Here is a 23028-nt window from a genome sequence, read left to right as displayed (position 1 = left end):
AAAAAAAAAAAAAAAAAATTACATTTTCTGTTTGTTGCGGGTACATAGAGAAACAGTTGATTTTTATATATGGTAAGTCCCCTACATACGAACGAGTTCCGTTCCAAGTGCGTGTTTGTAAGTCCAGTTTGTTCGTTAGTCCAGCAAAGTTAGCCTAGGAACTCAGCTGACACAATCGGCTGTATAGTACTGTCCTGTAATAGGTTTATAATACTTTTCATATAAATAATACATAAAAAAGAAACACAAAAAATAAAACATTTTTTAATCTTACAGTACAGTACCCTGAAAAGTACAGTAGTACAGTACAACAGCTGGCATCCAGGGGCTGGCGTCGAGTGAACAGGCCAGGAGAGTTCCTGACTGGAGGAGGGAGAGGAGGTGGGAGATGGTAGAGCTGAATCAGGATGGTCCGCAATAAGAGATGGAAGGCAAGCTGCAATTTCACTCACGCCTGACGCTGATGGCCCAGGTTCTATATCTACCCTCTTGAAAAAATAATCCAGTGATGTCTGGGTGGTAGCTCTTTTTTTCTCGTCATAGATGACACGGTAGCACTGGATTGCATTCTGACGGCTGCTGCAACCTTTGTGTACCGTTCTACATTTGGGTCCTGGGCTTGAAATAAAGATACCATACTACTGTACTCTGTACAGTACTGTACAGTAAAGTACACAAAAGCACAACCACTTGTAGAGGATGCATGCATGTGACAGTGTACGCCAGACATGTGAACTAACTTACGTGATTGGACATGTGAATGCACTTTCTCATCTTTGAAAGTTCACAGCTTGAAGTTTCGTATGTAGTGGACTTACTGCATTCATCTGTATCCACACATCTTGCAAACCCTCTTCTTCTAATATCTGAAGGTTCTTTTGGGTTTTCTATGTAGAGAGTCTTATCATCTACAAACAGTGGTAGCTTCATTTCTTCCTTTCCATTTCTTTTTTCTTTTTAAATTTTACTTAATTTTTGGCTGCATTGGGTCTTCGTTGCTGTGTATGGGCTTTCTCTAGTTGCGGTGAGCAGGGTCTGCTCTTCGTTGCGGTGTGTGGGTTTCTCATTGCGGTGGCTTCTCTTGTTGCGGAGCACGGGTTCCAGGTGTGTGGGCTTCAGTAGTTGCAGCACGTGGGCTCAGTAGTTGTGGCATGTGAGCCCTAGAGAACTTGGGCTTCAGTAGTTGCAGAGCGTGGGCTCAGTAGTTGTGCCTCGCGGGCTCTAGAGCACAGGCTCAATAGTTGTGGCGCGTTGGTTTAGTTGCTCCACGGCATGTGGGAGTCTTCCCGGACCAGAGATCCAGCCCCTGTCCCCTGCCCTGCATTGGCAGGCGGATTCTTAAGCACTGCGCTGCCAGGGAAGTCCCTCTTCCTTTCCATTTCTTATGCCTTTTAATTTTTCCTTATCAAACTCTGCTGGTCAGGATTGCCAGTGTGGTTTTGAATTGAAGTGGCAATTGTAGGTATATTTGCTATGTTCCCAGTATTGGGGAAAAGTTTTAAATATTTTGCCATTGAGTCTTGGCTGCTTTTTTCTTTTAATTATAAAATGTATCAAGTGATTTTTATTGCATCTACCAAGATGATGTGTTAATAATTATCTATTGCTGCATAACAGATTACCTACAACATGGGTTGATGGGGATGTCGAGAAATTAGAACCTTCATACACTGCTGATGACAATGTAAAATGATGTAGTTTGGCATTTTCTCAAAATATTAAGCACAGAGTTACTGTGTGTTCTAGCAATTCCATTCCTAGGTATATACTAAGAGAAAAGAAAACATGTCTACACAAAACCTTGTACATGAATTTTTATAGCAGCATCATTTTATAATAGGCAAAAAGTGGAAACAACTTTGCACCAGCTGATGAATAGATAAATAAAATGTGATATATCTATGCAATGGAATATTATTCAGCAGTAAAAGAATTGAAGTACTAACACATGTTACACATAGATGAATACTGAAAATGTACTAAGTGAAAGACACCAGTCACAGAAGTCCACATATTTAAAATTCTACTTATATGAAATGGCCAGAACAAGCAAATCTCTAGAGATAGGAAGTAGATTAGTATCGCCAAGGACGTGAGAGTGGGGGAGGGTGGGGAGTGACTGCTGATGGACGTGAGGGTTTTTTTTTGGGGGGGTGGCGTGCTGAGAATGTTCTAAAATTAGATTGTGGTGATGATGGCACTTCATTCATATACTAAAAACCTTTAAAGTATATGCTTTAAGTTGGTGAACTGTGTGATATGTGAATTATATCTCAATAAAGCTGTTTTAAAAGGTAAGTACATATGTAGTTTTGTTAGATATTGACAAATTCTCCTCCCAAAGTGTTGTGTCACCTTGCTTCCCACCAGCAGTGTATAAATGTACACAGTTTTACCAACAGAATATAATGTTATATACATTTTAATTTTCACCAAGCTGATAGATGAGAGAAATGGTATTTCAATTTTTAAAAACTTGCCTTTCTCTATGAGTGAATTTGAACATCTTTTCTTATGTTTAAGGGCTATTTTTGTATCTGGTTTTGTGAATTGTGTGTTTGTGTTTTTCATATTTTCATATTTTTTATACCACAGTTGTTTTTTATACCACAGTTTTTCATATTTTTCTCGTTTTTTTTTTTGGTCCTTTATTCCTATTTTAAGCATTCCTTATATATTAGTAATAGTAGCCTTTTGTAATATAGTATCATATTTCTAATATCATAGATTGAGTTTTCCTTGTTTTTGTACTTTATGTAAATAAAATCATACACGTAAACTGTTTTTGATGAGAGTGTGATCTGTATTCTAAGCAACTAAATTATAGTCTGAGCTGCATTTACTTCTGAGTGATACTTAGGTTTGCTATCATTTCTCACAGTTTTTTTCAGTCCCGACAGTTCACTTAGTATTCATGATTCAGAATTGTTTCTCTTATTGTTATACCAGTTTCCACCCCTTCTTCTAACCCCAGACCAAGTGGTGGCTCCTTTCTGAAGTCTTTTCTAGAATCTTCCCATCCCCCCCCCTCCCTAGGGCCGACTGGGTGTTCTCTTTTTTAATGTTTCCACTGTACTTTGTAGTTTCCTTTATGGCATTTACATTATGGTAATTGCTTCGAGTGCTTCTCCTTACTAGACTCTAAGCTGTTTGCAGGCTGAGTCCTAACTTTGTTTTTGTGTTCTTGGCATAGTGCTGTATTTGGTATACAGTTAAGTGCTTAATAAATGTTATTGAAAGAACTGGTATAGTAAGAGAGAGGAAAGAGGTGATGTTATTATAGGGGAAAAGTTGTCCATGAGGGGCACGTAGAATCTGAATAATCAAAGAAGAGGGCATTCCTGATGAGAGAAGGGAACCAGCAAAGGGATAGGTATGGGAATGAGCGTGGTCTGTGTAGTGAACAGTGAAGACATTTGTCTGATTGGAACATGTTTGTTTATCCTCGTATTCATCACATCTTTACTGTTTATCTGCTATAGGAAAGGCAGTGGTTTAGGTGGTATCAACCACAGATTTTTAAAACCTGGATACACAGATGTTTAAAACTTGGTGCTTTGAGAAAGTGGTAAGAAGGTAAGAATATTAAGAAGGTAAAGTGAAGCAGGATTTTAGGGAGCACTCAAGAAAGGCATAGGTGTTTGGCTTGCTGTGGTTGATGCGAGGTGGCACCTGGAAGCTGTTACTTCCCTGATGTTTGTGTCAGGGAAGTATATAATGTGGATTGGGGGAAGAGCGTTACAGAAAATGATACTGAGCCCTTCAGTGATGAGGTTGCTTTAGAGCTGAGACCTGTAAGACAGCTAGGAATTGGCCAAATGGGCAAACGGGAAGGGTGTCAAGACAAGAGAGAGAAGAATGTAGAGAACTGTAAACAGCTGTGGGGTGAACAACCAAGATGGAGGGAGTAAAGGAAAACGAGGCTGGACCAGTGAGCATGGATTCGACTGGTGACTTCTATACCGGAGCGTATCAGAGTGAACATTTCATAACTTCTGAAAAAGAGACCTAGACCCTTGCTCGTTTCTACTAAATCAGTATGCTTGCAGAGAGGTTGAAATTTCATCTCGCAGGTGATGATGAACTGCTGAAGAATTTTGAGAGGGGCCTGACATTATTCCATCTTGGATCACCCGGACAGTGCAGTTAGATGGACTGGAAGGGAGGGAAGATTAAAGGCCAAGAGGCAGAATCTGAGGCTCTTACAACTATAGAAAAATGATAATAAGGACCTCAACTAGGGCAGAGGATATGAGATCCTTGAGCAAGAGTCAAGAGTGAGAGAGGATGATGGTGTTGATGGGGAAGGAGTCACAGGTGGCTTCAGCCTCTGTTGTTTTAGGCAACCTGTGTAGGTGACAGGGTAGCTTATGGGGCTAATTAAGCACAGTAGGCGTGCTCATACCTTGGGGGAGGTAGCAGAGAAAAAGTTTAGTTTGGGACATATTGGACCTGTTTCACACTGTCATTCATACCATCTCATGGCTAGTCCAGGGGCTTTGACTGATTTCTCTGGATTCATTCTTGACTCTTCTCTTTCATTCACACCCCGCATCCAGTTTGCTATCAAACTTTGTCCATTTTACCTACAAAAATTTCTAGAAGTTGACCACTGTTCACTCTCTCCAGAACCCACCGCTCAGTCCTAGCCAGTGTCATTTCTCACCTAGTTATTATAGTAGCTTCCAAATTGATCTCCCTGCTTCTGGCCTTGTCCCCTTGTCTGTGCTCAACCCAGCAGCTGAATGACCATTAGAATAATCAGGTCATCTCTCTGCATAAAACCCTCCTTCTCCCTGGGTCAGAGTCCGAGTCCTCATAGAGGGCTTACCTGACCCCTTTCCTTACCTCTTGGTCATCCTCATCTATCCTTCCTTCCTCTTGCTCACTTCACTCCAGCCGTATTGGCCTCCTTGCTGATCTTTGAACTTTCAGGCTTATTCCCTCCTGAAGATCTTGAATGTTCTCTTTCTTTTCACGAGGGAGCTCTCCCCATGCCCCCCGTCACTGGCACAACTCCTTCCTACTTCCGAGTTTTCACTCATGTCACTTTTTCAGTGAATTCTTCTCTGATTACCCAGTTTGAAATTGCAGCCCTCTTCCTTGCCGAATATTGTCTCCTTTTGGTTCATTTGCCTCCTTAGCCTTTATCACCGTCTACATGGGTGCTAAACATATTTTGCTATTTTCATCTCTCCCCACTGGAATTTAAGATACATAGGAACAAGGACTTCTGCTTTTTTCACCACTGTACCTCTAGCGACCGAAAACTACTTGTATATAAAAGGTGCTCAATTAGTGTTTGTTGAATGACTGAATTAATTAATGGAGTCCTTGGGATATCCTGGAATAGATGCTTGCTATTTATTTGTACCCTATTTAATTTCACAAGGAAGTACAGGCAAGTAAATACCTAGCAGACACACTGGAGCCCATAAAATGGTTTAGACTGGAAGAGAGATTTGAGTGAAGCCGTGGCAGTGCATGAGATGGTTTAGAGAGAGTGAAGAATCAGAAGAGGACTGGGGATGGGATCCTGGAAACACCTACCAGGATTGACCAGAGAGTTGCACTGTCCTTAGAGTTATCCAAGCGGGAACCCTGCTCTGGGTTTTGTGCTTTTAGAGGTCCTCATCTGGCCTTCCTGCAGCTAACCCCTGCTGATAGGATGAGGATTTTGAGGGGCCAGTCCATCTGGTACCCATTTCTAGATCAAGCTAAGAGTATTTGAATCCCAGAATTCCCTGCCCATGTGACCCTTCACAGGTCTCTTCCCTGATTCTCTCCTCTGTTAACTGTACCACATGTATGGGCTTCCCTCGGCTTAAGGGATGGCCAAGTGGCAGCTGTTTGCAGGCATGTGGCCAGAGCTTAGACATGTTGTCTGGGATGTCCACATGTGTGTATGTGAGGCTCCTTGTAGTCTGGAGGGGAGCCAAAGGTGGCATGAGAAAAAGGGGCAGGCTGCAGGGAGATGGGGGAAGCACGGGCCTCCCATCCCCCCCTCCCCACCAACATAGATGTTGAGTCTGAGAATGCCAAATCAGAACTTAGCCTTGTAGGTTGTTATAAAAGTGTATATGTCAAGATAGGAGAGTAAAATAAAATTTACTAGCTTTTTAGTTTGGTCTATAACTTTAAAATACTTAGGCGTGTGGTATATGGGCTTACGTTTGTACTCTTCAAGCTCCTTGAGAACTAGGGGTGGGCCTGCAAGAGGGAATTGAAAAGGAATAGCTAGAGAGGGAGAAGATAAATTCAAGATAGAGTTTCAAGGAGGGAATGATCGACAGTGTCAAATGCTTCAGAGACATTAAGTCCTATGAAGACAGAAATGTATCCATTGGATTTGATAACCAGAATTTAGTAAAAATTTCAGCTGGTGGTGATGGCTGCCAAACTTCCATAGAAGGAGTACCTGAGAAATCCGGAAGTGGAGACAGGGTATAAAAGATTTTTTAGGTAGAACCTTATCTGAGAAAGGAAGGAACTAGAGTGGTAGCTGGAGAGGTATGCAGGGTCATGGAGGAGTCATGTTTAAAATGAGAGAGTCTTGGGGCTTCCCAGGTGGTCCAGTGGTTAAGACTCCAGTTTCTACTGCAGGGGGCACGGGTTCCATCCCTGGTCTGGGAATTAAGATCCCTCATGCTGCATGCAGCACGGCCAAGAAATTAAAACAAAACAAAACAAAACAAACAAAAAAGTTGAGAGAGTCTTATAAATGTTTAGATGTTGAGGGAAAGAACCCAATGTTCAGAAAGAGAAGGTTAAGGAAAAAGAGGGAATAATTGATGGAATAAGGCCTAAGATCCAGTGCACAGATGAGCTTTAGAAAGGAGGAGGGCTGTTTGAGGAGGCTTGGGATGTTTAGATTTGTATGGGTGCTAAGTTTGGAGGGTGAGACAGCAAGAAAGTGAATAGCAGGAAAGTTATCAGGCAATAATATATCATTAGCATCGTTCAATAGTAGTTTTCTGGGTTAGTCTTTTTTTTCTAAATTTAAAAAATTTTTAGGTTTTAAAAATTAATTAACTAACTATTTTTTATTGAAGTATAGTTGATTGGGTTAATCTTCTTAAACTTGATTTTATACTCCTGGGGATCTGGGGTTATACCTGCAGCCATGTGTTAAAATCCTGTTGGTTGATTGAAATATAGCCCATAATGTGGGGTATAGGCTATGTATGTTGGAATCTGTCATTACTCAATACTTGGTATTTAGTGGTGACCTAAAATTTTAAGTTTGGTAAAAACTTCTGATTCCTCATTAGCCCAGGAGTAATTTCTTTATTATGTTCATTATAAAATGTGTACCATCAGGCTTTGGAGATGGTTTGTTGTAATAAGTACCTACTGTCAGAATCACACGTATTTTGGGCAAAATATTTTTTAATAGAATTATATTAATACTGTCTTTTTCCTCCCACTAGTAGTTCCAGAGAACTGCTGGTTTATATTTTAACTCTTGCCAAGTTGTGAAAATAGTGAAGGATGCTTAGACTACTTAACATTCAAATTGTAAGTAAAAGTTATTTCTGCTATTACTATCTATATGATTAGAAAACAGAAATTGAAAATAGTTGTTACCTTGTATGATAATAGTAAGCTTTAGTGTGATGAGATTGTGGATTTTTCTTAATTTTTATTCTTAAGATACAAATACTTTCTATCTCATTTTCTGTTGATAAGATCAAAAAGGAGACTAATAGTACTGAATGGGTCTTAAGTAGTGAGGTGAAATTTCTGCTTTTTTTTTCAGGTATTTCTTTTTATTGTAGAAGTTTATGGAAATTCTTTAATATTTTATTTCCATACCTGTATGGTACCAGTGTTCAAATTTAATATAGGCCACATATTAATGGAATGATTAATTAGAAACGGTTATTCTTTTCTTTTTAAATATGCTTAATTTTTCTGCATTCTTAAATTTTTATGGGAAAAAAATCCTGTCAGAAAGAAATCTCTGTAATTTCTCTATGAAATATTTAACATACACAAAATCAAATAAAATGTAACTTTTTAGAGTTATTAGAATAATCTAATGCATAAATCTAGATGATGTACATACTCATATTCATCTCTAGTAGGGGAAAAAAGCTTTAATTATGTTTTCTTGAAACCCTTTGCTATACTGCATTTTGAACCAATAGCAAAAAAATTATTGAGGAAAGAATGATAAAGTATATTAAAGTAATTCCAAGTCATTTCACTACCTTATTTTCAAACTACTTTGTTTGAAAGTATAAGTTACTCAAATTAATCTATTTTATAGACCTTGTATGAGTATTCAAAATGTGAACACAAAATGAGATTGCTACCATAAGCAAAAGATAATTCTAATTAATTATTCATATAAACAAACCAAATGAGCCAAAGAATGAAACATTTACAAACCAGGGACTTCCCTGGTGGTCCAGTGGTTCAGACTCCGTGCTCTGAACGGCGGGGTTTGGGGGGGCATGGATTTGATCCCTGGTCGGGGAACTAAGATCCTACATGCTGTGTGGCACGATCAAAAAAAAGAAATATTTACAAACCAATAAACCTTTTAATTTGTTAAATAGGTGAATAATTTTGGAAGTTGTCTCGGTCCAGCACGTTTTTTGTTTTCAGTGCATAAAATTTTTTTTAATTTCAGGAATTTTTTACCAAAATATTTCAGGAATAATAGTACATCTTCATAAGGGGAGAAAGTTATAACATTTTATCTCTTAGAATATAAATGTCATAAGCTCACCAATGTGCAATAGCTTGGTAAGAACTTCAGATTGTTCACAAACTTGACAACTCTAAGCAGAATGCTCATTACTGCCCTCTTTTGACACAGGGCTGTATAAGCCTATCTCCTTTTAGTTTACAAAAATGTTAAAAATTAGATGCAAAATAGGTTGTGCTTTATATCCATTTTGTATTTTTTTAATAATTTTTCAATTCTTCCTCTTTTTAGGGTCTCTGGTTATTCATCTTTAGAAGACTGGATTTCTGGATATCTACTTCACTCCTTCTCTGTTGACTTTTAAAACATGATAGTGCAAACCTGTAACACTGGCAATCATCCATGAACCTTTAATTACGTCGACTGATTGCGTCTGAAGCTTCCTCAGGGAATAAACAATGACATCAGCAGTAGTTGACAGTGGAGGTTCTGTTTTGGAGCTTTCCAGCAGTGGAGTAGAAAATCAAGAGGTTAGGCATCCAATGTATTACATTTCTGTTTTGTTCATAGAAATCAATGCATGAACTAATTTTGAATTTAATGGGGAACAGGTATTTGAGAGTAGAAATGTACAATGCATGAGACTCTATATGTATGTCCTGTGTCCTCATGTAATTAGGCAATAGAAGGTTGAGGAAGGGACTGCTGGGCCTGAGTTGCCTGAGTTGTTGGAACATTGCATATATTGGAATGAACTGGGAGGAAAAAATTGAAAGAAAGAATGCTGTAGTACTAGTCGAGAGATTTAAATTCCTAACAAAATCCATTGTTTTGGATTTGAGAGTGTATAGGCATACACTGTACCTAAATACCTAAGTTACATTCATCTTAATTTAGAATTTTGTATCTCCTTTAGCTGTTACCTTTGTCTTTTGGTTATTACATCTAATTCAGTAATTAGTAATTACATCTAATAGGAATCCATCATATTTTAATCATGTTATTTATACTTAAGAATTTGGATAATTTGTAAATCAGAAAGGAAATTCAGTTTTTTGTTTTTTTTGTTTTGCGGTATGCGGGCCTCTCGCTGTTGTGGCCTCTCCCGTTGCGGAGCACAGGCTCCGGGACGCACAGGCTCAGTGACCATGGCTCACGGGCCCAGCCATTCCACTGCATGTGGGATCTTCCCAGACCGGGGCACGAACCCGTAACCCCTGCATCGGCAGGCGGACTCTCAACCACTGCGCCACCAGGGAAGCCCGGAAATTCAGCTTTTGAAATTTTATACTTGAAGAATTTTGCAGCTTTGGCATATTTGGTTATTTTTTTTTGTTATTGATAACATTAAAGAATAAGAGATGGGAGTAGAAAAATAACAGTACCAGAAATATATGGACTTCCAAGGCCTGGCTTCTTTTCCCACCATTCAGTAAAGATTGACTATTGGGAAGTATCTAAATTAAAATGGAATAATGCTGTCACAATAATGGACAAATATTTGGTCAGAGATAAGATGAGAAAATGGAGAGTTTACTGTATTTAAAAAATCTGTTTTTTCTATATTCTGTGAAAGATACTGCTCTTACTGGTACTTAGTACCATGACTGAGAAACAAGTTAGGATGTCAGGCTGTGTGTTCTGGAATCTGGATTTTTCTTCTAGCTTGCTTGGTGTCTGTGCAGTCTTCCAAGATAGCTATGGGCAAATTCAGTGGGTTTGTTTTCAGTGGACTTGGTAACTGAAATGTTCCTGTTGTATTTGAATCTAAAACTGGTTCAAAGTCTTTAGCCACAGCTAAAGAACATATTTTATTCTCATAATCAATTTCTGCTTCTTTCTTAAAGATTCACTTTCTGTATGATTACTTCCAGGTATGATTCTCCAAAGAAATGAGGGACTCGGGATTTCTGTCCCCTCCTATATCACCCAGACTAATTATTGCTTCTTCAAGTACTTTCTCTTTGCCCCATAGTTTTACTCCGTTGGTATTTAATTCTATGCGGGGAGCTGCTAAGAACAGTAGGCAGAATATATTTACCATATGCTGACTGGGTACTGCTATTATGAGAAAAAGAGTACGAGCTTATTTCTGGAAGACTCTATACTTTTCTTCATTTACATGGAACCCCAGGTGTTCAAGGCTTGAAGAACTGATTATTATGGAAGAAAGAATCTGATAAATGAAATAATTTTACCAGGGCATTATTGATTAATGATTTATGCAGTAGCCTTATAAGGTTGTCATAGGCATTTTAGGAAGTGTGGCACCAGAAAGGAGGAAACTGTTCTTGGGGACTTTTTCTTCAAATTATACCCAAGTAAGTGGTTGCCCACTTACTTTCATTCATTTGTTCCTTCAACAAACATTAGTTGACCACTTACTGAATGTCAGTTATTCTTCTGGGCACTGGGGATAAAGTATTTCACAGTGGTTATGAAGAATAAATCAGGGCTAGAGATAGATGGAAAGTTGGTAGTGGTATTTTAATTAGGTGGACAAGGAAGCCTTCTCTGAAGAGGTGGCATTTTAGTTTAGACCTAGATAACATAAGAGATTGGGCTGTAGAAACACCTGGGGAAGAGAATTCCTGCAAGAAAGAAAAGCCACTAGTATCTAAAACGTCTCCTGATTTTACAAAGTGAGTTTTGGGGATAGTGGTATTTGAAAGATAGAATTTTGTCTTATAAGCAGCTATTCAGGAATATATGTATAATATATATCTATACTATCTATACTCTAAAGTGTAGGGTGGGGTGGAAAAATGACCTGTCAAGATTTTATTACGATAGTTCCAGAACCTGAAGAAAAAATAAATGTTTAAGAAGTGGTGGGCAACACATTTTAAATCAACTATACTCCATTAAAAAAATTTTTTTTAATTAAAAGAGAAGTGGTGGGCATTTGGAGAGTTGTTAGTGATTTTTAGGCTTTATTTTTTATAACTTTATTACTGTTTATAAAAGTAATACATTTTATTAAATTAGGATAATTCTATTTTCTGACAAAGATACCAAAAGAAAGTAAACTATAATCTTACTAATGAGTATAGGTACAAAAATCATAAATAAAATCATAATAAATTTATAAAATGCAGTCATATATTAAAAAATCCAATTACCAAATAGGATTTAGATACATAGGGATAATTCAATTTTAAGAAAACCATTAATATAATATATATGCCTACTAATATGACATATGATATGTTAGGATAAAATACTTGATGAAATAGGATTTTATGAAATTCAGTATTCATCCTGATAAAGACTCTTAATAATATAGATGTATATTTCCTTAACATTATTAAAAAAAACTTAAAATCAAGAGCTAGAATCCTATTTAATGGTGAAGTACTGGAGTATTTTCTCTAAAATTGGAGAGAAAGTTAGTATGTGCACTACTATTACTATTATTTAACATTTTCCTATAATCAGACCAGATAATGAAAAAATATATAAATATTATAAAGGAGACCAAATTATTATTTGCAGATAATATGATTTGCCACCTGGGAAAACCAAAGGGAATCCACGAAAAACACATTAGAACTAATAAGAGTGCCTAGTAGTTTGGTGGGTACAAAATTAATATAAAAATATCTAGCTTTCTTTTGTAAGGACTGTAATTAGTTAGAAGAGATCATGGAAAATAAGATCCCTTTCAGAAAATAAACAAAAAAATGTAAAATGTTGAGGAATAAATGTAAAAGATATATGGGACTTGTTTGAAGAAAACTGATTAATGATGCTTAAGTAGACTTTAGTAAACAGAGAGATATACTTCGTATTTGGGTAAGAGAAACGAGAAGGGTCAGTATTAGGCAGGATGTCAATTTCTTCCAATTAATCTATATATTTAATTCCATCTCTGTCAGATGCTAGGGCAAGTTTGGGGGAAGTTGGTCATATGGACCTAAAGATTATATGGAAGAGCAAACATAAAGGAGTAGCCAGAGCAGTTTTTGCAAAGGAAATATATAGCAGGTACGTCTCATAGAAATGGGGAATTAATGCAGAAAAAATAAAAAAGGATTTAAGTATATTTTAAAAAACACAATGCGTGCACGTTTTAGAGGGTGTCTGCTTCCAGACAAACAAGATTGGGAGTTCTTCCACTTCACACTGTGGTGGAATAACTGAGACCAGATTTATACTCCCACCATAAACAACTAGGAAAATGAACAAAACATATGAAACCACAGTTCTGAGACATTCGGCTACGGTCTGAATGTTTGTGACCCCCACGAAATTCATATGTTGAATCCAGACTTCCAAAGATGATTATTATTAGGAAGGTGTTCGGAAGTAGGGCTTTAGGGAGGTGATTAGGTCATGAGGGGGGAACCCTTACGAATGGGGTTAGAGCTTTTATAAAAGGCTCCAGAGAGATCTTTTGCCCCTTCTGTCATGTGAGGGTACACCAAGAAGCCTACAACCTGGAAGAAGGCCCCCACCCGGTCACGCTGCTACCCTGATCTCGGACTCCCAGCTTCCAGAACCATGAGCAATAAATTTCTGCTGTTGTTCAGCCACCCAGTCCGGCCTTTTGTTATCATAGCATGAATGGACTAAGACAGTTAGACGACAGGCAGTGCAAAGCTGTGCCTCCTGAGAAGAGAGAAGTGGTTGCTCTGACTTACTGCTTGGAGCCACTTTCTGGACCACAGCGTGGGAAGGAGGAATCCAAGCAGGGTGTGACGTGTCGCTGAGTTGAGGAAACAAAATTTGGATTTTGGAGAGGCTAATGCAACTAATTTGAGGGGCGGAGTATCTGAAAGGAAGAAGCTGCCCAGAGGAAGAATGTCGGAACTCAGCCTTGGGTTCCCCTAGTCTTTAGCTGAATGAGCCCCCAGGTGTAGTATGAAACTCTGTGAAGCCAGGCAAAGAATGATCAGAATGGTGTAAACTCAGTAATTTACTGAAAAAACCTACAGAATTCAGTCAGGGCTGGGAGATCCTAGAGTTCTAGTCAGCTGGAGTGGAGGGTCCTTGTTAACTGCCCAGGGCATTCATTGGAGACTCTGGAAGAGTCATGCCTTACAGTAGAGCTGAACTAGCCCTAGAATAAAGGGGAGTCCAGACTTGCCCTAAAAAGGGTTAAAAACAGGCCTTGAAAGTTGATCCATAAGTAACGTAACTATCTGTCATAGTAAACGTTATTAAAATAAAACAATGTGTAAATTATACCCAACAATGTAAATTTTACATATGAAATACCCAATCATGTTAAATGCAAGGAAGCAGGAATAATATAACTTGGAGAAAAAATTGTCAAAGAAAACAAATACAAATGGTAGATATGATGAAATTAGCAGATAAGATTTCAAAACAGCTACTATAAATACGCTCAAGAAATGTAAAGAAAACATGAATCTCAGAGGAGAGGTGTAAATGACATAAAAGAACCAAATGAAACTTCTAGAAATGAAATATATACTATATGAAAAGAAAAATTCACTGTATAAGATTAAAAATAAATTTGGTACCGTGTAAGAAAAGACCAGTGAATTTGAAGAGGGCAATAGAAATTACTTTATGGAGCGAAGAGAGAAAAACTGAAAAAAGAAAAAAAAAAAAGAACAATGACTTGGTTACCTGTGGGACAATATCAAGTTGTCTAACATAATGTAATTGGAGTACCAGAATGAGAGAACAGAAAAAACATGTGAAGAAATAATGACTATAAAAATTTCCAAGTTTGATGAAAAATATAAACCCCCAAAGGTCTGAGAAACTTAAACCCTAAACAGGATAAAGCAGAGAGCAAATAGACTGGTACATCTGTATCAAATAGACTGGTACATTATTAGGTACATCATAATGAAACTGCTGAGAGCCAATTTCAGAAAGAAAATCTTAAAAGCTTCCAGAGAGCTTTTCCTTTGGGAGCCGCTGGGTTGAGAGGAGCGTGGCCTTCTCCTCTCCCTGCCGTCGCGTGTGCTCACCCACTGATATCAGTGTACTCCAAAAACGGGGAGTCATCTGGCACAAATGTCACTTTGCCTGCTGTGTTCAAGCTCTGATTTGACCAGATATTGTGAACTTTGTTTGCACCAACTTGTGCAAAAACAGCACAGCCCTGTGCTGTCAGTGAATTAGCAGGTCATCGAACCAGTGCTGAATCTTGGGGTACTGGCAGAGCTGTGGCTCGAATTCCCAGAGTTTGAAGTGGCTGGACTCACCACTCTGGCCAGGGTGCTTTTGAAAATATGTGTCGTGGGGGCCACGTGTTTGCGCCCTCCAAGACCTGGCGACGCTGACACCGCAGAGTGAACATAATGCAGAAGCGATACTCCATCTGCTCTGCACTGGCTGCCTCAGCGTTAACCAGCGCTGGTCATGTCTAAAGGCCATCATATTGAGGAAGTTCCTGAATTTCCTTTGGTGATTGAAGACAAAGTTGAAGGCTCCAAGAAGACCAAGCAGGCTGTTTTGCTTCTGAAGAAACTTAAGGCTTGGAATGATATCAGAAAGGGCTACGCCTCTTAGAGAATGAGAGCTGGCAAAAGCAAAATGAGAAACCGTCACCATATCCAGTGCAGGAGACCCTGCATCATCTGTAATGAGCGCGTCATCAAGGCCTTCAGAAACATCCCTGGAATTACTCTGCCTGATGTGAGCAAAAACTGAACCTTTAGAAACTTGCTCCTGGTGGGCATGTGCTACGTTCCTGCATTTGGACTGAAAGTGCTTTCCGCAAGTTAGATGAGCTGTATGGCACTTGGCGTAAAGCTGCTCCCCTCAAGAGTAGCTTCAGCCTCCCCATGCACAAGATGCTCAGTACAGACTTTAGCAGAATCTTGAAAAGCCCAGAGATCCAAAGAGCCTTCCGAGCACCATGCGAGAAGATTCATCACAGAGTCCCAAAGAAGAGTCCACTGGAAAACCTGAGAATCACTGAAGCTCAACCCGTATGCAAAGACCATGCGCTGGAACACCATTCTTCGCTAGGCCAAGAACCACAAAATCCGGATGGATAGGGCAGCAGCAGCACTAGAAGCCAAATCAGATGAGAAGGGGGTTCCAGGCAAGACGCCTGTGGTGGGGAAGAAAGGAAAGAAAGCTGTTGGCATTAAGAAGCAGAAGAAGCCTTTGGTGGGAAAAAAAGGCTGCAGTGACCAAGAAACCAACAGTTGAAAAGAAGCCTACAGAAAAGAAACCCACCACAGAAGAAAAGAAGGCTGCTGCATAAACTTAAATTTGTTTAATCTGTAGTGGTCAAATCATTTTGGACAGCTAATTTTGAACAAAGACCTGATCAAAGAGGCAGTGAGAAATATGGGGGTGGGGGGGAAGAAAAAAGCTTCCAGAGGAAAAAACTCATTACATACAGAAGAACAAAGATAATGACTACAGACATCTTTATTAAAACTATGCAAGTCAGAAGATAATGACTTCCTTAAATTGCTGAAAAAATAAAACTTGTCAACCTACAATTATACATCCAGTGAAAATATCCTTCAAAGTGAAGCTTTTCTCAAACCCAAAGCTGAATTTATCACCAGCAGACGTGTGTTATGAGAAATGTTCAAAGAAGTTCTTTAGGCAGAAGGTAAATGATACCAACTTAAAACTTATATATACATAAAGCATTGAAAAGTGCTGGAGAAATGGTTAATGTGTGGGTAAAAATAAAATACTTTTTAAAATCAGTTTTAAAATTTTTGAAGAGATAATTGTTTAAGACAAAAATAATAACAGTGAATTGTGGGGTTTACAGTGTGAAGAAGTAAAAGAAGTAAATGTATGACAGCAGTAGAACAAAGGATGGGAGGCAGGACATGACAGAATACTGCTGTAAACCTTTTTTTTTTTTTTTTTTTTTTGCGGTACACGGGCCTCTCACTGTTGTGGCCTCTCCCGTTGCGGAGCACAGGCTCTGGACGCGCAGGTTCAGCCATGGCTCACGGGCCCAGCTGCTCCGCGGCATGTGGGATCTTCCCGGACCGGGGCACGAACCCACATCCCCTGCATCGGCAGGCGGACTCTCAACCACTGCACCACCCGGGAAGCCCTAACTTTTTACTTTAAGTATGATCCAAATATTGCATGGGACATTCTTGACGTATTATTTGTTTATCCGAAATTCACATTTAAAGGGGTGTCTTGTGTCTGTATTTGCTAATTCTGACAGTCTTAGCTTATGGAGAGCTATGTAGGCTGTGCCAACACCTGCTGAAGCAGCATTCACGCATTTTAATCATTGAATATTTTGGTGACTTGAGCAAGAGTGTGGTGACCCTAAATAAAATAACCTGGTGGATATGTAAGTTTTTAGTATATTATTGTAAAACAAAGACCCACACCCCGATTCGTCTCTTTTCCACCCTTCTTCCCCAGTAAAAATAGCTAACTCCGCCCTACAGTGCAAAGCAGTTATTACCTGCATATCTCTGTGCAGTGGCCTCTGGCCCCTATCATTTATCAGAAAAAAGCTCATGAAGTTACTTGCCATCATAGATTAGCAAATGTTGAATTTATGAGTAACTGTTAATATTAAAATTTATTGAGCTTTATCTTTCTTTGAACCAAGCTACAAATACTTAAATGCCAGTTTAGTTTATATGAGGTGTGTATTGTTGAGGAGGATATAGAAGTTGACTTGATATTAAAATGGATTTGATATAAAAATGGACTCTCGCTCTCAATATCTTATTATCTTGTCAAGGAGTTGGATCTGTAAACAGGTAGTTATAATACAGGGTAATGCAGAGTGGTAATAATAGGTAAATGACTTGTCATGGAAGTACTTGGTATGGAAAAATTGATTCAGATTAAGGAATTGTAGAAGACTCCCTGGAACTGTGTGCTGAGTGGATGAAAAGGAGTTGGACAGATAATGGGAGGTAATTTCAGCAAAAATCATGGACACTTTCACTTTTGGGAACAGTAGATATTTACTGTCTCGCAGTTCTGGAGGCTAGAAGTTTGAAAACAAGGTTTGGCAGAGCTGGTTCTTTTTGAGGGCTGTGAGAGAGACTATCTTCCATGCCTCTCTCCTAGCTTTTGGTAGCTCCAGGTGTTCCTTGGTTTGTAGATGATGTTTTCCCTGTGACATTGTCTCCCCTCTGTATGTATCTCTCTGTGTCCAAATTTCCCCTTGTTATAAAGACACAGTCATATTGGATTAGGGCTCATCCTAGTGATCCCATCTTAACTGGATCATCTGCAAAGACCCTATTTTCAAATCAGCTCAGATTCACTGATTTGAATCAGTGAATCAGTATTTGGGGGTTAGGATTTCAGCATCTTTTAGGAGACGCAGATCAACCCTTAGCAGGTAGGTTGAGGGTTATATTTCACAGAATGTTAAAAATCGTTATTTAGAATGTTCAACTTTCCTTTTAGACAAAAGGATATTCATGAAAACTTTTTGTATAAAGAAGTAATACAAAAAATTCTGATTGTAATGTGAAAAGATGCCCTCCAAAGTTGAGAGCAAGTAGTAGGTTTAAATACTATTACTATGGTTACAGTGTAATGATGGATACCATTAATTGAGTACTTACTTTGTGCTGCACACTGTGCTGAGTACTTTGTGGTATTTAATTTTCAAGGGACTTCGTGAAGTATGAGTTATTATTGTAACCTCTTTTTTTAAATATGAAGACACTGAGGTTTAGAGAAGAACACAGGGTGGGGGAACAGGGAGAGATGTTGATAATTTGTTCCATTTAGACATGTTAAGTTTGAAGTATTGGCTGAACATTCCTATAATGATGTTAAGTTGGTAGTTTAAAATTTGGTTCTGGAGTTCAGGAGATGGGCCAGAGTAGAAGATAGATATTTAGTAGTTGTTAGTACAGATGTGCTATTTGAAACCGTAAGAACGGGTGGACTTGCCTGTGAAGGTAATATAGAGTAAAGAGAAAGGAGGTGCTGAGGACAGAACCTTGGTAATGTGGCTACATTTGAGTCAGTGGGAATGGAAGAAGAGTCAGGAGGAGATGCTTAAAAGCAGCGTGGTAGAAAGAGAACAAAAACGATGCAAGAAAGAATTTTTAAAATGAGGTGCTGGTCAGACCTTCCCTGGTGGTGCAGTGGTTAAGAATCCGCCTGCTAATGCAGGGGACATGGGTTCGAGCCCTGGTCCAGGAAGATCAACACGCTGCGGAGCAACTAAGCCTGTGCACCACAACTACTGAGCCTGCGCTCTAGAGCCCGCGAGCCACAACTACAGAGCCTGCATGCTACAACTACTGAAGCCCATGCACCTAGAGCCCATGCTCCGCAACAAGAGAAGCCACTGCAATGAGAAGCCCACGCACCACAACGAAGAGTAGCCCCTGCTCGCCGCAACTAGAGAAAGCCTGCGCACAGCAACGAAGACCCAACACAGCCCAAAATAAAATAAATAAATTAATTAATTTAAAAAAATGAGGAGCTGGTCAGTGTATAAGAATCTGCAGAAAAAGGTAAAGGAGGATGAAAGCTGAAATAGAATTTGGTCCTTACTGACATTTTGAGAGAGTAGTATCAATGAGGTGGTAGAATCTAGAATACAAGGTATATGTAGATAAGGAGTCAAGGAGTTAGACTATTTTTTTGAGAGGTGTGTACAGGTATAAGAAGCAAAGATCTGGAGTTCATTTAAAAGAGAGAAGAGTTGAACTTTTTTAATAAAGATTTTTGCTTTTTTTATGGTTAAAGGTAAGGAACCATAGAAATATTGAAACAAGACAAAACCCAACTAAGGAATGGGTCCACAGTCCTAGTTGGTGGGGAAGAGAATATAGATAGAGGGATTAGCCTGTACAGAATTCTAGTCCTCAAGTATTTCACAGTTTAGAAAATTTATTTCCTACCGGTTGGGTATGGGTGGGGGAGTTCACAGTAGAAGATAATCTGAGATTAATGTTACTATTAAAAATACTATTAGATTTTAGAAGAATGAAAGAAGTTATAAGTCCCTTGGACTATATATAAATATTCATTGCTTGGGTCAATACTAGTTTAAATGCTGCTTATGATATTGCTTTCTGAGTTTCTAATGAGTGGAGACCTCGTCAGTTTTTACCTATCCCATACTTCTCTTTAATAGCTGTTGTTTAGCTGGGTGGTACTGACTCTGGGCTGTGATTATAAAGCTGATCAAGGAGCATGAATGAAGATTCAACTGTCAGTGTACCCCATTTGTGAAAAAGAATTTTTTTCTAATGTTAGCAAGTTGGACTCATCTTTTGCCTTATACAGAGTAGGAAATTCAAGATTAATATTCAGTGTGTACTGGCTTTTTTAAAAGTCACTGTATCTTTGTTTTGTAGTTTATTTAAAAATTTTGTGCAATGTGTTATACAAAACAAGAGTGTATAAAATATATATGTTTCAACTTAAGAATAACAAAAAGGCGACATATTACCTATTGCTCAGGTTAAAAAGTAGAAATTATTAGTATTTTAGAATACTAAGTGTGCCCCACCTCCTATCCCCATCCCTGTTCCCAGAGGTGCCATTATCCTGACTTAATGTGTTTACATTCTTTTACTTTTCTTTACAGTTTTATTGTCTGTGGATATTTCCTAAGCAACGTATCGTTTACTTTGAAAAAATGAATAGTGTACTAAGCTAACTGAGTTATGAAGGGGCAGCATTACCATAGTTAGATGAAAGCTTCCAGGAAACAAGCTGACTAGTCAGGGGTCAGGTTCACTGAGCTTGAAGAGTTTCTACTCAGGTAATCATTAAGCAGTGTAATGAGTTAATTTTGGAAACATAGGACGCCATCTTGTCTGTCATTGCTATAGTATGGGCCGGGTATTGCAGGTTTGTTCAGCAAGTATATGGTCACATGAAAAGAGTGCTGTTCTTTATTTCTGGTTTCTGAGCTCTTTGTGGTCTTCCAACACTTAGGAATTGATTAAAGCAGAATCTTTACCTCATCTGGGAGGTGAAAATGAGTGGTCTCAGCTGATCCAGGAAGTAAGGCAAGGTGGAAAATATGTTACTTTCATAAGATGGTTTGGGTGAAGAATTCTAGGTTGGAAATAATTTTCCTTTATAATTTTGAAGAAGTGTCTCCATTGTCATCTTCCTTCCAATATGACTGTTGAGAAGACTGAAGTCTGAGTCTTGATTCTTTGTATGTGACCTGTATTTTCTTTCAAGAATCTTATAGAATCTTCTTTTTGTTCCCTGATTGTGATATTTCACAATGGTGTGCCTCAGTGTAGGTCTCATTCTTTATTTGTTTATACTAAACGCTTGGTAGACAGTTTCAAATGGGCAGCTCATATCCTTCAGCTCTAGGAAAATTTCTGAAATTCTTTCATTTCCTTCCAACCTCCCCCGCCCCTGTCTCTGGAACTCCTGTTATTCAGATATTGGTCCTCCTGGACTGGTCCTCTAATAGTGTTCCTGTTTCTCTCCCTGTGACTTTTTGGGTTTTTTTGCCCCGAGGCATGTGGGATCCTAGTTCCCTGACCCCCTGCATTTGAAGAGCAGTCTTTTTTTTTTTTTTAAATGTATTTATTTATTTATTTATTTTTGGCGGCGTCAGGTCTTAGTTGAGGCACGCAGGATCTTTCACTGTGGTGCGCAGGCTCTTCATTGTGCTGTGTGGGCTTCTGTCTAGTTGTGGCACACGGGCTCAGTAGTTGCTGAGTGCGGGCTCTCTCCGTGTGGTGCGTGGGCTCAGTAGTTGCGGCGCAGGCTTAGTCGCCCCACGGCATGTGGGATCTTAGTTCCCCAACCAGGGATTGAGCCTGCGTCCCTGGTATTGGAAGGCAGATTCTTAACCACTGGACTGCCAGGGAAGCCCCCCGCTTTTCTCCTATGTCTTTTTTTCTCTGGTTCCTGGAAGACTTGCCTCAATTTTATTCTCCATGCCTCTTTTTTCATTTCAGCTATTGTGTTTTTAATTTCTAAGAACTCTTTATTTTTTTAATGTTCTTTATTAAATTGTATTCTGTTCCTGTTTTATGGATATAGCTTCTCTTATCTCTGTGAAAAATATGAATATATAAATGTATATGTATGTAAATGATATGTTTTGTGTTAGAGGCGTTTCCTTGGGTGTTTCCTTGGGTGACAGTAATACTTGGCTGAATGCTCATGATTAAAGGTGGAGGACGAAAAAGCTGATTGGGAACTCTATTTTTGGTACAGCACTGATACTAGCAAATGTGCCTTTATACCTCAAAGATGCTCTTGTTTTTCTCTCTCCAGAAAGTAACTCTCCAATCTTCTGCTGAGGTGGGGAAGGGCCCGTTGCCTAGCATCATGGAGGAGGGAGCAGGTCTAGGAATAAAAGTGCTTTTCAAACAACTTTCATGGAATCTTCCTTGTTTTAACCCCCCTCTTCTTTGTCCGTCACCTCCTGCTCCTCTATTTCCAGAAGTAATTGGTATTGCCTTCTGTGGATTCTCCGGTGTAAAGTGTGTTGTGTCTCATTTATTTTTTGCTGCCAGGCTATGATTTGGCTTTCCTGGGTCTGCTAAACCACTTAATAATATTCATCCATCCACTATCAGTCTTCCAAGATTTTGTTGCTCTTATCTCTTCTTATGAGTTTATGTCTAAAAAAGTCTTTTATAGCATTTTAGTGGGCTTTCATGAGAGAGTGAAATTATATGCATGTTTTTAATTTGCCATCTTAATCCTAAAGCCCTGATTATTTAAAATGTTTAATATGTCTCACCTCTTGAGATGTGAAAAGATTATTAAAATTAGCCCTTTTCATCTCTCACTTTGGTTTTTACATTCATATTTATAATACATGACACTTGTTTGAACTCCTTGAGACTATATGAACTCAAGGATTTATAAGTGAATCCAGAATTTGTGAATAAAGAGGTTGATTGTTTTTTAAATTTGCTCTTGTAGGAAAGTGGAAAGGTTTCTGAATATCCAGCAGTGATTGTGGAACCAGTTCCAAGTGCCAGATTAGAGCAGGGCTATGCAGCCCAGGTTCTGGTTTATGATGATGAGACTTACATGATGCAAGATGTGGCAGAAGAACAAGAAGTTGAGACCGAGAATGTGGAAACAGGTAGACATCTCATTAAATGTTCATTATTTATAACTTTCTCATTTTGTAAGTGTCAACATTACTATTGCCAGTTGAATAATATACTGAAAAACCTCTTTTTAATGCTATTTAGTATAGCTTGGAAACAAGTGAAATACCTCTTGTTTAAGGGAATTTATATATATAAAGTTCTACATTATAATTCTTTGAAGTCCAACAGAGTCTCATATCATGGACCCTAAGAACAAAATTACAGACCCATAATAATAAAACTATTTTTGTCATTTTTTTTTCTGGGAGTGGAAATATTGACTAGTTGTTATTTATTTGTAGAAGTCAATAGACTAGTATACTAGATTTTTTTTAATTCAAAAAATAAATACAGTTTTCTCATTCCATAGTA

General features: G+C 38.6%; 1 protein-coding gene and 1 pseudogene across 6 annotated transcripts in view; both read left to right on the top strand.

The window, feature by feature from the left end:
- ELF2 (E74 like ETS transcription factor 2) overlaps nucleotides 1-23028 on the top strand; it is a 90437-nt gene that overhangs the window by 17241 nt on the left and 50168 nt on the right. For 4 of the 5 annotated variants that reach the window (XM_081237309.1, XM_081237304.1, XM_081237310.1 and 1 more), the window contains exons 2-4: nucleotides 7431-7518; nucleotides 8948-9186; nucleotides 22481-22646. In XM_081237309.1, the coding sequence (XP_081093435.1) occupies nucleotides 9115-9186; nucleotides 22481-22646 (238 nt within the window). In that variant the 5' untranslated portion in view covers nucleotides 7431-7518; nucleotides 8948-9114. The remainder of the gene's footprint in view (nucleotides 1-7430; nucleotides 7519-8947; nucleotides 9187-22480; nucleotides 22647-23028) is intronic. The other variant, XM_081237308.1, reaches the window with a different exon arrangement.
- Nucleotides 13219-17014, top strand: LOC308620146 (large ribosomal subunit protein uL4-like; annotated as a pseudogene). The gene is made up of 2 exons: nucleotides 13219-13351; nucleotides 14530-17014. The product of its transcript is annotated as a large ribosomal subunit protein uL4-like (transcript).

The sequence above is a fragment of the Mesoplodon bidens genome, assembly GCF_964165515.1.
Source record: "Mesoplodon bidens genome assembly, chromosome: 1".
Lineage (NCBI taxonomy): Eukaryota > Metazoa > Chordata > Mammalia > Artiodactyla > Ziphiidae > Mesoplodon > Mesoplodon bidens.
This window is presented reverse-complemented; position numbering and strand designations above follow the sequence as displayed.